At 37.7% G+C, this 19,220-nt stretch overlaps 1 protein-coding gene across 1 annotated transcript; it reads left to right on the top strand.

The window, feature by feature from the left end:
- Window positions 1-9,828: 9,828 nt before the first annotated feature.
- LOC143432474 (uncharacterized) lies at window positions 9,829-10,357 on the top strand. Its single transcript, XM_076909135.1, has 3 exons — window positions 9,829-9,916; window positions 9,981-10,160; window positions 10,251-10,357. The coding sequence occupies exons 1-3, from the start codon at window positions 9,829-9,831 to the stop codon at window positions 10,355-10,357; spliced, it is 375 nt and encodes a 124-aa protein (XP_076765250.1).
- The last annotated feature ends 8,863 nt before the right edge of the window (window positions 10,358-19,220 follow it).

Below are 19,220 nucleotides of genomic sequence, written 5' to 3'. Positions count from 1 at the left end.
CACTTCCTTAGTAGGAAATAGCGACTGCAGATGTCTCCGCATCGAGACAATAGGGTTCTAATGCTTCTTAAAACGCGATATCGCATCTCACTCCTATGTTACATGATATGATATAATGTTCATTGCGAAGTGTCATGTGTACCTCGTATTCACTTCAAAAGAATGTAAATGGGAATCTTCCTTGCTAGGAAATAGCGTTTGCAGATGTCTACGTATCGTAGCAATAGAGTTCTAATGCTACTTAAATCGCGATATCGCATCTCATTTATGTGTTTCGTGATAAGATATAATATCCATTGCCAAGTGTTATGTATACCTCGTATTCAGTTGAAAAGAATGTAAGTGCGACACCTCCATGCTAGGAAATAGCGTTTGCAGATGTCTCCGCATCTAGGCCATAGAGTTCTAATGCTTCTGAAAACGCGATATCGCATCTCCCTTCTATGTTTCATGATAAGATATAATATTCATTACGTAGTGTCATGTGTACCTCGTATTCACTTCAAAAGAATGTAAATGCGACTATTGCTTGCTAGGAAATAGCGTTTGCAGATGTCTACGTATCGCAGCAATAGAGTTCTAATGCTACTTAAATCGCGATATCGCATCTCATTTCTATATTTAGTGATAAGATATAATATTCACTGCGAAGTGTCATGTATACCTCATATTCACTTCAAAAGAATGTAAATGCGACATTTCCTTGCTAGGAAATAGCGTATTCAGATGTCTACGTATCGTAGCAATAGATTTCTGATGCTACTTAAATCGCGATATCGCATCTCTCTTCTATATTTCGTGATAGGATATAATATTCATTGCGGAGTGTCATGTATACCTCGTATTCACTTCAAAATAATGTAAATGCGACGTTTCCATCCTTGGGATTATCGTTTGCAGATGTCTACTTATCGTAGCAAAAGGGTCCTAATGCTTCTTAAAACGAGATGTCGCATTTCATTTCTATGTTTCGTGATAAGATATAATATTCATTGCGAAGTGTTATGTATACCTCGTATTCACTCCAAACAAATGTAAATGCGACACTTCCTTGCTAGGAAATAGCGTTTGCAGATGTCTCGGCATCGAGGCCATAGAGTTCTAAGGCTTCTGAAAACGTGATATCGCACCTCACTTCTATGTTTCATGATAAGATATAATATTCATTGCGAAGTGTCATGTATAACTCCTATTCACTTCAAAAGGATGTAAATGCGACACTTCCTTGCTAGGAAATAGCGTTTGTAGGTGTCGACGTATCGTAGCAATAGGGTTCTAACGCGTCTTAAAACGCGATATCTTATTTCATTTCGATGTTTCATGATAAGATATAATATTCATTGCGAAGTGTCATGTATACCTCGTTTTCACTTCAAAAGAATGTAAGTGCGACACCTCCATGCTAGGAAATAGCGTTTGCAGATGTCTCCGCATCGAGGCCATAGAGTTCTAATGCTTCTGAAATCGCGATATCGCATCTCACTTCTATGTTACATGATAAGATATAATGTTCATTGCGAATTGTAATGTATATCTCGCCTACACATCAAACGAATGTTAATGCCACATTTCCTTGCTAGGAAATATTGTTTCCAGACGTCTAAGTATCGAAGCAATAATGTTTTAATGCTCCTTAAATCGCGATAACGCATCTCATTTCCATGTTTCATGATAGGACATAATTTCATTGCGAAGTGTTATGTATACTTAGTCTATACTTCAAAAGAATGTAAATGCCACACTCCCTTGCTAGGAAATGCGTGTCTAGATGTCTACGTATCGATGCAATGGAGTTCTAATGCTTCGTAAAACGCGAAATCGCATTGCAGTTCTATGTTTCATGATAAGATATAATATTCATTGCAAAGTGTAATGTATACCACGTCTGCCCTTCAAAAGAATGTAAATGCCACACATCCTTGCTAGGAAATGCGTTTTCAGATGTCTACGTATCGAAGCAATAGATTTCTAGTGCTTCTTCAAACGCGGTATCGCATCTCATTCCTATTTTACATGATAAGATATAATATTCATTACGAAGTGTTATGTATACCTCGTCAACACTTCAAAGGAATGTAAATGCCACACTTCCTTGCTAGGAAATGCGTTTCCAGATGTCTAAATGGCGAAGCAATGGAGTTCTTATGCTTCTTAAAACGCGATATCGCATCTCATTTCTGTTTCATGATAAGAAAAAATATTCATTGCGAAGTGATACGTATACCTCGTCTACGCGTCAAAAGAATGTAAATGTCACACATCCTAGCTAGAAAATGGGTTTCCGAATATCTACGAATCGAAGCAATAGAGATCTATTGCTTCTTAAAACGCGATAACGCACCTCATTTCTATGTTTCATGATAAGATATAATAGTCATTGCGAAGTGTTATGTGTACCTCGTCTACACTACAAAGGAATGTAAATGCCACACATCCTTGCTAGGTAAAGCGTGTCCAGATGTCTACGTATCGAAGCAATAGTGTTCTAATGCTTTTTGAAACGCGATATCGCATCTCATTTCTGTGTTTCATGATAAGGTATAATATTCATTGCGATGTGTTATGTATACCTCGTCTACCCTTTAAAGAATGTGAATGCCACACATCCTTGCTAGGAATTAGCGTTTTCGGAATTCCACCTGTCGAAGGTATAGGGTTCTAGTGCTTCTCAATGCGCGATATCGCATCTCATTTCTATGTTTCGTGATACGACATAATATTTTTTGCGAAGTGTTATGTATGTCTCGTCTACACATCAAAAGATTGTAAAGGCCATACTTCCTTGCTAGGAAATAGCGTTTCCAGATGCCTACGTATAGAAGCAATAGAGTTGTAATGCTTCTTAAAACGCGATATCGCATCTCATTTCTATGTATCATGCTAGGATATAATATTTATTGCGAAGTGTTATGTATACCTCGTCTACGCTTCCAAAGAATGTAAATGCCACACTTCCTTGATAGGAAATACGTTTCCAGATGTCTACGTATCGAAGCAATAGTGTTCTATTGCTTCTTTAAACGCGATATCGCATCTCATTTATATGTTTCATGATAACATATACTATTCATTGCGAAGTGTTATGTATACCTCGACCACACTTCAAAAGAATGTAAATACCACACATCCTTGCTAGGAAATAGCGTTTCCAGATCTCTACGTATCGAAGCAATAGATTTCTAATGGTTCTTAAAACGCGATATCGCATCTCATTTCTATGTTTCATGATAGGGTATAATATTCGTTACGAAATGTTACGTTCAACTCGTCTACACTTCAAAAGAATGTAAATGCCACACTTCCTTGCTAGGAAAATGCGTTTCCAGATATCTACGTATCGAAGCATTAGAGTTCTAATGCTTCTAAAACGCAATATCGCATCTCATTTCTATGTTTCACGATAAGATACAATATTCATTGCGAAATGTTATGTATACCTCGTCTGCACTTCAAAGGAATGTAAATGACACACTTCGTTTCTAAGAGATAGCGTTTCCTGATGTCTGCGCATCGAAGCATTAGATTTCTAACTCTTTATAAAACGCGATATCGCATATCAATTATAAGTCACATGATTAGATGTAATTTCAATGCAACGCGTTATGTATATCTCCTCTACACTTCAAATGAATGTAAATGGATCACTTCCTTGCTACGGAATATCGTTTCTATATCTGAAGGTTTAGAAGCAATAGAGTTCTAATGCTTCGTAAAACGCGGCTGCGCATCTTACTTCTATATTTCACGATAAGATGTAATATTCATAGCATCGCGTTATGTTTATCTGCTTCTGCATATGAATTGAGTGTGAACCCTATACTTTCCTGCCCGGGGATAGCGTTTCTAGATGTCCAGGTGCCGAAGCATTTAATTCGTCATGCTTCATGCACCTCAATATTGCATTTCATATAAACAGTTCAAAGTAAGTTAGAAGGTTGTAAAGCTCTATGCATCGCATTATGCTTATCTGCTTTTGTGCTTTATAATGCTCTGGGATGTGAGAAGGTCCTCAACCATTCTTAACCCCCTAAAGAGAAGTCAAAAGTCCAGCGGCCCTGCAGGTGGGCCATGGGAGCGCGGCGCGCGAGGCGCTACGCAATTTTAATGATCAGGAGTATCCCCTCAGGGACACCCAAGGGGGCGAGAAGAGGAAATCGCCGAAATCCACTGATCGATGGACTCGAACAATACCGAAGCCTACAGCCCACTCCACCAAGGAGCCCTGAGGAGGATGCAGGAGACCCGAGGACCACCAGCGAATGCAAGGAACCTGAAGAAGAGAACGTGAGAGCTTATTCGCTTAAGCGTCCCATTTCTTGTGTCGCATATTGTATATTGTATCTTATATCGTGAAGCGAGTTATGATACCCGGTAATTTGCGGCGTGTTGCGTAGTTTCCCGTAGCCCTTCTTAGTTAAACCCACGTCGAGACCATAAATAAACATGCCGTGACTTCAGTATCTCGCGGCCTGGGTGTGTGTACTTGGCTAGGCGTAGTCGAGAGGAGGAGCATTTCGAAGTTTCAAGGGTTGTTGCGCCCCAGGGTTCCCGGGGTCGTGTAGTCTATCCCTTTGCTACTTTCTGAGCAGCTGGCGCCCAAGAAAAGTTGTACGTGAGCGGATACCTTGGAACGATAGATCGCTTTAGATTAAAGTACGTTTTACACCTTAAAGCATTTAGATAATTAACCCCTTCGAGCTTCCCTGACTTACTATATATAGGTTTCCGTCACAACTAATAGGAACCATCACTTTACATAGATATATAGAACACACATAGTTTTAAACGTAGAACTGAGAATTTGAGAACTTACTTTGAAACGTTAGTAGTGAGAAATTCATCGGATTTCATAGAAATTCAGAACTTACTTGCTATGAAACATAGGCAGATAAGGGCCATCGCGTTGCTTAGAACTTTAGAACTTGCTTACTTCAACAAAGGTTTCTATTGGCTTCGTCCGTTCTTTTAGAAGAGTTTTTGATAAACCACATACTTTTCACGCTTCTGATATCTTTGAAAGTTCGCGAGATGTAATCGTTTAAGTTTTAAAATGATTACTTAGTGTGGATTATTATTTAGTAACTCGCTCGTAAACGAGTCTGCATAGGATTTAATCCATAAGTTTTTAAGCCTGGAATTTATGCAGTTATTTGTTATTCACTTATTGCTCAAACGACAAAGATTCTGACCACTTCAAAATGGTTGACTTTCATCAATTTTCTTAAAAATTGAAATACTGCCCAACTGCTTGCATTAAAGACTGTAATTAAAGCTTTCGAAACATTTTACCTCTTATAGATGAATTCTGGAATTGAAATTGAATGTTTGACTTTTCTAACTCCTGTTTAGACATCTTTCTATTGGAATGTTCAAGTATTTTTCATATTCGTTATTATTAAAAATGTTTTACTTGATTCTTTAGTTTAATATTTAGAATTTTCTGAGAAATATTTTTTATCGTAATGAACTATATAATTGCAATTATAATTCTTTATGAAATAATAATAACAGAAAGGTATGTATCCATTCTTGTAGTTTTGTAAAGAATATTTAATCTTACTATCTAAAATGAAACATTGAGATCTGTTTACAATCTAATGGAATTTAATTACCTTTTGATTCAAATTCAAAATGATAATCTTCCATAGTTAAACAATTTTGTGAGCTGTCCTCAGGAATCCGCAGCTCAGTACTTATAAAATGAACGACACAAAGAACAACCTAACCAAACGTATTCGAACCGATTTTTCAATACTAATCTTATCATGTTTAAATGCTGCAAACTATTGAAATGCCCTTCGAAAAGTGTTTATTCACAGTGAAGTAAACGGTAAGTATTACGCCTTCCACCACTGTTTACAATACGTATGTTTCATTTACTATCAAAACCGTGAGTATTATCGCCTTTCTTTACTTTTTGTAACCTTCAATGCCTTCATGTTACAGATCGTTAAACTTGCTTTAAAATGCTCTATCGTATTACGGAAGAATGGACATACCAATTCATTTTAAAAAATGAAGGTAACCTTCATATGTCCAACATAACTCCACTTACAAAAAAACTATTTTCATCAACGGATGGCCCCTTTGTACTATGCAATTTTATATTAGCAAAAACTTCTATGAAACTTATAGTTTCGTGGATATCTGAGGTGCTAATTATTACTGCCCCACCTTGTATATTGTTATGGATGTGTCCGACAAGGCAACGATGAACAGAGTTAAATTTAATATTATGATGTTTATTATTTTACTTATAGTATATTTGTTTTTCTGGAATTTTGCCAAAAAACAATGTTCACGATGTCGACAGATATTTGCCTTAGAATTACAAGAGCCAATAATTTCGAAAGTAGAATATTACTTTACTTCGCTAACCGAATCATTGCAAACGTTAAGTAAAGTGCGTGCCTTTCAAAACAGTCAGATGCAAATTACGATACAACGTTTCCAAGAAATGGTACGTGCCACTGTTTTTTAATTTCCGTTTATTTAATCGAAGGAAATTTAATTGAAATTTCCGCAAAATTTGAGGACAAAAGGTTATTGTAATTTTACGCAACATATATGATGGTGATAAAGGATAAGTATACGGAACTGAAAATGGAAAGTAGCGAGCAGAAAAAGAAACTGATGGAGCTACAAAGTAGATTGATACATCCGTCAAATGATGATTCTAGGTTAATAAAATCTGTTAATTAAAGAACTATTGCAAAAATCAAGTATAATCAATATTACTTCTGCTCAAAGGCTATAATAGAATTGGACCGAAATGGATACAAAACAGGCAATTATATCTATACGTTCTATTCTATGCAAAGGCAAATATTTCAAAGAGAAAAGATCTGTTACTTACAAATTACTTATGTTCCTAGATATCTCACTAATTCAGGCTTCTTGTCTTGCAGAACTTATCATTCATGTAACATGTAAAGGGGTCGAAGAATAGTAAAAGATTTTTATATTTCATAGCCTCACTTGATGCGTCGATTGGATCACGTAAAATATCGGACATTAATTGCATCTACATCTTCAGACCTTAAATATATAATTGCAACAACATATTTAATAGCGTTTTAATAACATTTTTCTAATTGTTTATATCTATGTCCAATAAATATATATTAATCGAATAAGTTGCTTTACCAAAGAATAAAAGTATCTGAGGCTTACAAATCGGAGCATTACATAACAAACGTGCATCACATATATAATATTACATGTAACAAAAGATGAAGACCAAAAAGATCGTACATAAGTTGAATCCACAATGCATCATAGAGATACAGAAACGGCAAAAATTCCAAACAATAATTTAAAAAATTCAAAAAGGGAGGAGTGAAAATCCATCTCCTTGACGATGATAAGGAACAAGTCTGCCTCATGCACTACAATATCCCAAACAGCCAGCGATTGGCACGCCAATGACAACGGATGGAACGAATTCCGTGACAGAACTGTGCTAACAAAGTGCTCCTACTCAGCTTTCGAAGTGGCATACTGTTAGTACTGGGGCGGCATTCGTATCACGGCACTATTAAAGCACCGAGATATAGCACACGTGCAACACGGCCGTGACAATGACACTATCAGCTCACCATAGCTACACGCGTGGTTGTGGCGTAGGCTGACATTTACTAATGGGGAAGCTGTTTCCATAAAAATTATAAGCAAATATGAAAAATAACTAAACTGTGCAATTTATTTATTTTGATTCCAAAATAGATACACCGGCACAAAACAAAGATATAAGAACTCGATTTTATTATTTTCTATAAACTAGCTCGATAGGGCGATTTTTTCCGTAAAGTCGATAATTACTTTGTCATAAAAATATACACACTTATTTTATATATATTTTCTTCAATTTATTGTTGCAAATTCATGCAATTGAGGGTTACATTAAATACGATGACAGCATGCTATTTCAAAAATTGCAGCATGAATCAAGCATGAATTTTTATTTTATAAGTAATATTTTTTTTATAAATAATATTTTTAGTCTATGATGGATTGAAAGAAATATATACGACTCGCTCAATAACTATAAATATAGGAAAACGACCATCAAAATGTCTATCAATACTCATATGCCGAACATCTACTGACATCTAACGGTTCTAATTTGTATGAAAGCACAGGTTCCCCATTGCCAAATGTGATCCTGCGTCATTGCTGAGGAGATTCATGAATGGAGCGATGATACGCATGTCACTATGGTGCTGGTTCTGCGCGTTTCGCTTGTCTAAAACGTGCTGGTAACACGTTCTGGGATTTTAGTCAACAAATCCGGTCACAGATAACTACGAATCAGCTGACACACCTCGGAAGCGGCAATATAGTGCCGGCATGGTGTCGCTACCATCTTGCCGTTTGTTATCTGGGATGCTTTTTAGTGCATTATTCGGAATTGAATTTGAACACATAGCTACTTAATCGCAAATTTGTATGTACTGTGACGTGGTGAAGTCACAAGGCTCGCTCAACCCCCCCCCCCCCCCCTGCTTCGGTTAGACTAGCCCGCAGATCACCACCCATGCGAGAAGCGCGACACGGACCATCGCGATAGCTATATTTGCGAGGAGCGTGAAATACACGATGGTAGAACCTTCCCCCCTACCCCGTTCGTTTCTCTCTCTCCGTTCTACGGATTAGACTGGCGAGCTGATGCGATATCGCGTTTTAAGAAGCATTAGAACCCTATTGCCTCGATGCGGAGACATCTGCAAACGCTATTTCCAAGCAAGGAAGTGTTGTATTTACATTCTTTTGAAGTGAATGCGATGTATACATAACATTGCACAATGAATACTACATCTTATCATGTAACATAGAAATAAGATGCGATATCGCGATATATGAAGCATTATAAATCTATTGCTTCGATACGTAGACATCTGCAAACGCTATTTCCTAGCAAGGAAGTGTCGCATTTACATTGGTTTGAAGTGTATGCGAGGTATACATGACACTTCGCAATGAATATTATATCTTATCATGAAAAATAGAAATGAGATGCGATATCGCGATTTAACACGTTGACGCCGGCGCGGATATTCGCTGTCCGTTCCGTGGGACGGCGGTTCAACTAGCGGTCCGTCCCTTGGGGCTGCGTGGCACCAAATTGTGCTGTTCAATGCTTGGGCCCTAATACCCACTAGCTGATTCGAATAGACGGAATTTCCAATATTTTCTCGTGTCGTGTTTGTGGTCTGGCCTGTCTATGGGACCCACGGTGGCCAGTCGTAAGAATTGTGGAAGAGCCCTAATTCGTTTTTTATGTTGTACTAAGAAAAAGTAGTAGTCGTGCGTTTGTCGTAAATTATGTTGAGTGCGAGCGGCGATTTTGTCGCACCTTCGACTGACGATTTCCGAGCGATCAGGTACTTGAGGCCCTAATAGTATTTGGTTTCTTAGGTCGCAGACAAAATATATATTGGCGGGTAAGTGGCCGAGGACTGTGTCGCGTGGTTTTCCAGAGAACAGTTTGTTTTTGCTTTGGAAAATTAGAAGTATAGGTCCACCCACACATAGTGGAGAAAATGTGTGACCTTTTGGGGAACGAATACGCTCCAGTTGACACTTTTTGAATATATAGTGCGTGACCTAGTAAGGAGGGACCATTATTGAGCATTATATTTAGACAACGACGTGAGTTTTACTGAGTTTAGAGTTGACGGCAAGACAGAAAATGTTCTGTTGGTGGGCAAGTATTCTGTGTGTAGTGCCTGTGAGGTGTGAGGTCAGTAGAATTCTGATATAACGATCTCTCTTCAAAATCGGAGCGGCGTGAAATTTTTAAAGTGGACAGATAAAAGTCCCCTGTGCATGCTAACCACTTCCAAATCTTGCAATTGCACCATTATTCGTGGCAGAGACGATAAATTAGAACCCGATACAGTTTTCTCTTACAGCAGTGCGAAAGGGAGTTGACATATCCGACTAAATGTGTTCGGATTATAATAGTTTACGGTAAACAGTAAAATGGTACCGAAAAGTTGTCGTGAAACTAATATGCGGGACCTCTCTAGTAAATGCGTGGTACATACACAGAAAGTGGGGAACCAAGCGTTATAAAATTTTAAAATTTAGAGAAAAAATTATTGATTACTTATTGAAGAGAGAGAATCCCCCTAGTGGTGAACTAATAGTAAGACAGAGTAAACATTTTTTAAGTTCACACCAAGGACCCGCGAGGAAGATGAGGAAAAGGTGCAAAGAGTGATACAAACGCTTAACAAATCTAAAAGGCACAAAGTACGCCACAAATAAAACAAAAACAGTTACGACCTTTTGTAGCACTTGTCCGGATAAGCCAGCACTTTGTTTAGAATGTTTTAAAAAATTGCATCGGTAATATAAGTAGCTATATTTTGTTATTTTTTATGTATTGATTATTATAAGTTATATATATTGTGTTAAATGTTCGATTCTAAGGTAGAAATGTTAATGTATAATGTTAAATCAATAAAATAACAATTTATGCAACGTATTTTTTGATATACAAACGTGGACCATCCATGATGCATACCGCCGCAAGGAATAATTCAGCGTGACCCATCGGTGATGCATGCCGCCCCACACACCAATCTAGCATGGGCCACCGGTGGGTCACGCCGCCTCATGGCCAGACAAGCATGGGCCACCGGTGAGTCATGCCGACGTCAACGTGTTAAGCAGCATTACAACACTATGGCTACGATACGTAGACAGCTGCAAACGCTATTTCCTAGCAAGGAATAGTCGCATTTTCATTCTCTTGAAGTGAATACGAGGTATTCATGACACTTCGCAATGAATATTATATCTTATCATGAAACATAGAAGTGAGGCGACATCTCGTTTTAAGAGGCACTGGAAATCTATTGTTTTGATACGTAGACATCTGGGTACGCTATTTCCTAGCAAGGAAGAGTCGTATTTACAGTCTATTGAAGTGAATACGAGGTATACATGAAACTTCGCAACGAATATTATAACTTATCACGAAACATAGAAATGAGATGCGATATTGCGATTTAAGCAGCATTAGAACACTATGGCTACGATACGTAGACAGCTGCAAACGCTATTTCCTAGCAAGGAATAGTCGCATTTTCATTATTTTGAAGTGAATACGAGGTATACATGACACTTCGCAATGAATATTGTATATTCTCATGAAACATAGAAATGAGATGCGATATCCCATTAAAGGAAGCATTAGAACTCTATTGCTTCGATACGTAGGGACCTGCAACCGCTATTTCCTAGCAAGGAAGTGTCGCATTTACATTCTTTTGAAGTGAGTACGAGGTATACATGACACTTCGCAATGCATATTATATCTTATCATGAAACATAGAAATGAGGTGCGATATCCCGTTTCAATAAGCATTAGAACTCTATTGTTTCCATACGTAGACATCTGGAAACGCTATTTCCTAGCAAGGAAGTGTCGCATTTACATTCCTTTGAAGTGAGCACGAGGTATACATGACACTTCGCAATGAATATTGTATCTTATCATGAAACATAGGAATGAGATGCGATATCCCGTTATAGGAAGCATTAGAACTCTATTGCTTCGATACGTAGGGATCTGCAAACGCTATTTCCTAGCAAGGAAGTGTCGCATTTACATTCTTTTGAAGTGAGTACGAGGTATACATGACACTTCGCAATGAATATTGTATCCTATCAAGAAACATAGAAATGAGATGCGATATCCCGTTTTAGGAAGCATTAGAACACTATTGCTTCGATACATAGAGATCTGCAAACGCTATTTCCTAGCAAGGAAGTGTCGCATTAACACTCTTTTGAACGGAATACGAGGTATACCTGACAGTTCGCAATGAATATTATATCTTATCACGAAACATAGAAATGATATGCGAAATCGCGATTTAAGAAGCATGAGAATTTTCTTGCTACGATACGTAGATATCTGGATACGCTATTTCCTAGCAAGGAAGTGTCGTATTTACATTCTATTGACGTGAATACGAGGTATACATGAATCTTCGCATCGAATATTATAACTTATCACGAAACATAGAAATGAGATGCGATATCGCGATGTAAGCAGCATTAGAACATTATGGCTACCATACATAGACAGCTGCAAACGCAATTTCCTAGCAAGGAATAGTCGCATTTTCATTCTCTTGAAGTGAATCCGAGGTATACATGATACTTCGCAATGAATATTATATCTTATCATGAAACATAGAAATGAGATGCGATATCGCGTTTTAAGAAGCATTAGAACTCTATTGCTTAGTTACATAGAGATTTGCAAACGCTATTTCCTGGCAAGGAAGTGTCGCATTTGCATTACTTTGAAGTGAATACGAGGTATACATGACACTTCGCAATGAATATTACATCTTATCATGAAACATAGAAATTGAATGCGATATCGCGATTTAAGAAGCATTAGAACTCTATTGCTACGATACGTAGACATCTGCAAACGCTACTTCCTAGCAAGGAAATGTCGCATTTCCATTCATTTGAAGTGTTTGTGAGGTATACATGACACTTCGCAATGACCTTATATCTTTTCATGAAACATAAATGTGAGATGCGATTTCGCGTTTTAAGAAGCATTAGAACTCTATGGCCTCGATGCGGAGACATCTGCAAACGCTATTTCCTAGCATGGAAGTCTCGCACTTACATTCTTTTGAAGTGAATACGAGGTATACATGACACTTCGCAATGAATATAATATCTTAACACGAAATATAGAAATGAGATGCGATATCGCGATTTAAGTAGCATTAGAACTGTATTGCTACGATCCGTAGACATCTGCAAACACTACCTCCTAGCAAGCAGTAGTCGCATTTACATTCTTTTGAAGTGAATACGAGATATATATGACACTTCGCAATGAATATTATATCTTATCATTAAGCATAGAAATTAGACGCGCTATCGCGTTTTGAGAAGCAATAGAACTCTTTTGCTACGATACGTAGACATCTGCAAACGCTATTTCCTAGCAAGCAATAGTCGCATTTACATTCTTTTGAAGTGAATTCGTGGTTTACATGACACTTCGCTGTGAATATTATAACTTATCACGAAACATAGAAATGAGATGCGATATTGCGATCTAAGAAGCATTAGAACTCTATTGCTACGATACGTAGACATCTGCGAACGCTATTTCCTAGCAAGGAATAGTCGGATTCACATTCTTTTGAAGTGAATACGAGGTATACATGACACTTCGCATTGAATATTATATCTTGTCACGAAACATATAATTGAGATGCGTTATCGCGATCTAAGTAGCATTAGAACTCTATTTCTACGATACGTAGGCATCTGCAAATGCTATTTCCTAGCAAGGAATAGTCGCATTTACATTCTTTTGAAGTGAATACGAGGTATGCATGACACTTCGCAATGAACATTATATCTTATCATGTAACATAGAAGTGAGGTGCGATATCGCGTTTTAAGAAGCATTAGATCCCTATTGCCTCGATGCGCAGATATCTGCGAAAGCTATTTCCTAGCAAGGAAGTGTCGCATTTACATTTGTTTGGACTGAATACGAGGTATACATGACACTTCGCAATGAATATTATATCTTATCATGAAGCATAGAAATGAGATGCTATGTCGCCTTTTGAGAAGCATTAGATCCCTATTGCCTCGATGCGTAGCCATCTGCAGACGCTATTTCCTAGCAAGGAATAGTCGCATTTACATTCTTTTGAAGTGAATACGAGGTATACATGACACTTCGCAATGAATATTATATCTAATCATGAAACATAGAAGTGAGATGCGATATCGCGTTTTAAGAAGCATTAGAACTCTATTGCCTCGATGCGTAGACATCTGCAAACGCTATTTCCTAGCAAGGAATAGTCGCATTTACATTCTTTTGAAGTGAATACGAGGTACACATGACACTTCGCAATGAATATTATATCTTATCATGAAACATAGATGTGAGATGCGATATCGCGTTTTAAGAAGCATTGGAACTCAATTGCCTCGATGCGGAGATATCTCCAAACGCTATTTCCTAGCATGGAAGTTTCGCACTTACATTCTTTTGAAGTGAATACGAGGTATACATGGCACTTCGCAATGAATACTATATCTTATCACGAAACATAGAAATGAGATGCGATATCGCGATCTAAGAAGCATTAGAACCCCACTGCTACGATACGTAGGCATCTGCAAACGCTATTTCCTGGCAAGGAAGTGTCGCATTTACATTCTTTTGAAGTGAGTACGAGGTATACATAACACATCGCAATGAATATTATATCTTATCATGAAACATAGAAATCAGATGCGATTTCCCGTTTTTAGAAGCATTAGAACTCTATTGCAACGATACGTAGACATCTGCAAACGCTATTTCCTAGCAAGCAATAGTCGCATTTACATTCTTTTGAAGTGAATTCGTGGTTTACATGACACTTCGCTGTGAATATTATAACTTATCACGAAACATAGAAATGAGATGCGATATCGCGATCTAAGAAGCATTAGAACTCTATTGCTACGATACGTAGACATCTGCGAACGCTATTTCCTAGCAAGGAATAGTCGGATTTACATTCCTTTGAAGTGAATACGAGGTATACATGACACTTCGCATTGAATATTATATCTTGTCACGAAACATATAATTGAGATGCGTTATCGCGATCTAAGTAGCATTAGAACTCTATTTCTACGATACGTAGGCATCTGCAAACGCTATTTCCTAGCAAGGAATAGTCGCATTTACATTCTTTTGAAGTGAATACGAGGTATGCATGACACTTCGCAATGAACATTATATCTTATCATGTAACATAGAAGTGAGATGCGATATCGCGTTTTAAGAAGCATTAGATCCCTATTGCCTCGATGCGCAGATATCTGCGAACGCTATTTCCTAGCAAGGAAGTGTCGCATTTACATTTGTTTGGACTGAATACGAGGTATACATGACACTTCGCAATGAATATTATATCTTATCATGAAGCATAGAAATGAGATGCTATGTCGCCTTTTGAGAAGCATTAGATCCCTATTGCCTCGATGCGCAGATATCTGCGAACGCTATTTCCTAGCAAGGAAGTGTCGCATTTACATTTGTTTGGACTGAATACGAGGTATACATGACACTTCGCAATGAATATTATATCTTATCATGAAACATAGAAGTGAGATGCGATATCGCGTTTTAAGAAGCATTAGAACTCTATTGCCTCGATGCGTAGACATCTGCAAACGCTATTTCCTAGCAAGGAATAGTCGCATTTACATTCTTTTGAAGTGAATACGAGGTACACATGACACTTCGCAATGAATATTATATCTTATCATGAAACATAGATGTGAGATGCGATATCGCGTTTTAAGAAGCATTGGAACTCAATTGCCTCGATGCGGAGATATCTCCAAACGCTATTTCCTAGCATGGAAGTTTCGCACTTACATTCTTTTGAAGTGAATACGAGGTATACATGGCACTTCGCAATGAATACTATATCTTATCACGAAACATAGAAATGAGATGCGATATCGCGATCTAAGAAGCATTAGAACCCCACTGCTGCGATACGTAGGCATCTGCAAACGCTATTTCCTGGCAAGGAAGTGTCGCATTTACATTCTTTTGAAGTGAGTACGAGGTATACATAACACTTCGCAATGAATATTATATCTTATCATGAAACATAGAAATCAGATGCGATTTCCCGTTTTTAGAAGCATTAGAACTCTATTGCAACGATACGTAGACATCTGCAAACGCTATTTCCTAGCAAGCAATAGTCGCATTTACATTCTTTTGAAGTGAATTCGTGGTTTACATGACACTTCGCTGTGAATATTATAACTTATCACGAAACATAGAAATGAGATGCGATATCGCGATCTAAGAAGCATTAGAACTCTATTGCTACGATACGTAGACATCTGCGAACGCTATTTCCTAGCAAGGAATAGTCGGATTTACATTCTTTTGAAGTGAATACGAGGTATACATGACACTTCGCATTGAATATTATATCTTGTCACGAAACATATAATTGAGATGCGTTATTGCGATCTAAGTAGCATTAGAACTCTATTTCTACGATACGTAGGCATCGGCAAACGCTATTTCCTAGCAAGGAATAGTCGCATTTACATTCTTTTGAAGTGAATACGAGGTATGCATGACACTTCGCAATGAACATTATGTCTTATCATGTAACATAGAAGTGAGATGCGATATCGCGTTTTAAGAAGCATTAGATCCCTATTGCCTCGATGCGCAGATATCTGCGAACGCTATTTCCTAGCAAGGAAGTGTCGCATTTACATTTGTTTGGACTGAATACGAGGTATACATGACACTTCGCAATGAATATTATATCTTATCATGAAGCATAGAAATGAGATGCTATGTCGCCTTTTGAGAAGCATTAGATCCCTATTGCCTCGATGCGTAGCCATCTGCAGACGCTATTTCCTAGCAAGGAATAGTCGCATTTACATTCTTTTGAAGTGAATACGAGGTATACATGACACTTCGCAATGAATATTATATCTAATCATGAAACATAGAAGTGAGATGCGATATCGCGTTTTAAGAAGCATTAGAACTCTATTGCCTCGATGCGTAGACATCTGCAAACGCTATTTCCTAGCAAGGAATAGTCGCATTTACATTCTTTTGAAGTGAATACGAGGTACACATGACACTTCGCAATGAATATTATATCTTATCATGAAACATAGATGTGAGATGCGATATCGCGTTTTAAGAAGCATTGGAACTCAATTGCCTCGATGCGGAGATATCTCCAAACGCTATTTCCTAGCATGGAAGTTTCGCACTTACATTCTTTTGAAGTGAATACGAGGTATACATGGCACTTCGCAATAAATACTATATCTTATCACGAAACATAGAAATGAGATGCGATATCGCGATCTAAGAAGCATTAGAACCCCACTGCTACGATACGTAGGCATCTGCAAACGCTATTTCCTGGCAAGGAAGTGTCGCATTTACATTCTTTTGAACGGAATACGAGCTGTTCTTGACACTTCGCAATGAATATTATACCTTATCATGAAACATAGGAGTGTGACGCGATATCGCGTTTTAAGAAGCACTAGAACCCTATTGCTACGATACGTAGACATCTGCAAACGCTATTTCCTAGCAAGGAAGTGTCGCATTTACATTCTTTTGAAGTGAATACGAGGTACACATGACACTTCGCAATGAATATTATATCTTATCCTGAAACAGAGAAACGAGATGCGACATCTCGTTTTAAGAAGCATTAGAACTTTTCTGTTTCGATACGTAGACATCTGGAAACACTACTTCTTAGCAAGGAAGTGTCGCATTTACATTCCTTTGAAGTGAATACGAGCTATACATGACACATCGCAATGAATATTATGTCTTATCATGAGACAGAGATGCGACATCTCGTTTTAACAAGCATTAGAACTTTATTGTTTCGATACGTAGACATCTGGAAACGCTACTTCTTAGCAAGGAAGTGTCGCATTTACATTCTTTTGAAGTGAATACGAGGTATACATGTCACTTCGCAATTAATATTATATCTTATCATGAAACAGAGAAATGAGATGCGACATCTCGTTTTAAGAAGCATTAGATCTCTATTGCTACGATACGTAGACCCCTGCAAATCTATTTCCTAGCAAGGAAGTGTCGCATTTACATTCTTTTGAAGTGAATACGAGGTATACATGACACTTCGCAATGGATATTATATCCTATCATGAAACAGAGAAATGGGATGCGTCATCTCGTTTTAAGAAGCATTAGAACTTTACTGTTTCGATGCGTAGACATCTGGAAACGCTACTTCTTAGCAAGGGAGTGTCGCATTTACATTCCTTTGAAGTGAATAAGAGGAATACATGACACTTCGACATGAATATTATACCTTATCACGAAACATAGGAATGAGTTGCGATATCGCGATTTAAGAAGCATTAGAACACTGTTGCTTCGATACGGAGACATCTGCAGTCGCTATTTCCTAGGAAGGAAGTGTCGCATTTACATTCTTTTAAAGTGAATACGAGGAAAACATGACACTTCGCAATGAACATTATATCTTGTCATGAAACATAGAAATGAGATGCGATATCCCGTTTTAAGAAGCATAACAAATCTATTGCTACGGTACGTAGATATCTGGAAACGCTATTTCCTAGCAAGGAAGTGTCGCATTTACATTCTTTGGAGTGAATACGAAGTAGACATGACTCTTCGCAACGAATATTATATTTTATCATGAAACATAGTAATGAGATGCGATATCTCATTTTAAGAAGCATTAGAGCTCTATTGCTTCGATACATAGACATCTGCAAACGCTGTTTCCTAGCAAGAAAGTGTCGCATTTACATTCATTTGAAGTTTATGCGAGGTATACATGACACTTTGCAATGAATATTATATCTTGTCATGAAACATAGAAATGAGATGCGATATCACGTTTTAAGAAGCATCAGAAGTCCATTGCTACGGTACGTAGATATCTGGAAACGCGACTTCTTAGCAAGGAAGTGTCGCATTTACATTCTTTTGAAGCGAATACGAGGTATACATCACATTTCGCAATGGATATTTTGTCTTATCATGAAACATAGAATTGAGATGCGATACATCTTATCATGAAACATAGAAACGAGATGCGACATCCCGTTTTAAGATGCATTAGATCTCTATTGCTATGAAACGTAGACATCTGCAAACGCTATTTCCTAGCAGGGAAGTTTCGCATTTACATTCTTGTGATGTGAGTACGAGGTATACATGACACTTCGCAATGAATATTATATCTTATCAAGAAACAGAGAAATGAGATGCGACATCTCGTATTAAGAAGCACTAGAGCTCCATTGTTTCGATGCATAGTAATCTGGAAACGCTACTTCTTAGCAAGGAAGTGTCGCATTTACATTCCTTTGATGTACATACCACCTATACATGACACTTCGTAATGAATATTATATCTTATCATGAAACATAGAAGTGAGATGCGATATCGTGTTTTAAGAAGCATTAGAACTCTATTGCTACGATACGTAGGCATCTGCAAACGCTATTTCCTAGCAAGGAAGATTCGCATTTACATTCTTTTGAAGTGAATACGAGGTACACATGACACTTCGCACTGAATACTATATCTTATCATGAAACAGAGAAATGAGATGCGACATCTCGT

The sequence above is a fragment of the Xylocopa sonorina genome, unplaced genomic scaffold (genome assembly GCF_050948175.1).
Source record: "Xylocopa sonorina isolate GNS202 unplaced genomic scaffold, iyXylSono1_principal scaffold0358, whole genome shotgun sequence".
NCBI classification, from domain to species: Eukaryota; Metazoa; Arthropoda; class Insecta; order Hymenoptera; family Apidae; genus Xylocopa; species Xylocopa sonorina.
Note: the sequence above shows the minus strand (reverse complement) of the source record. Positions and strands in the feature narration are given on the sequence as shown.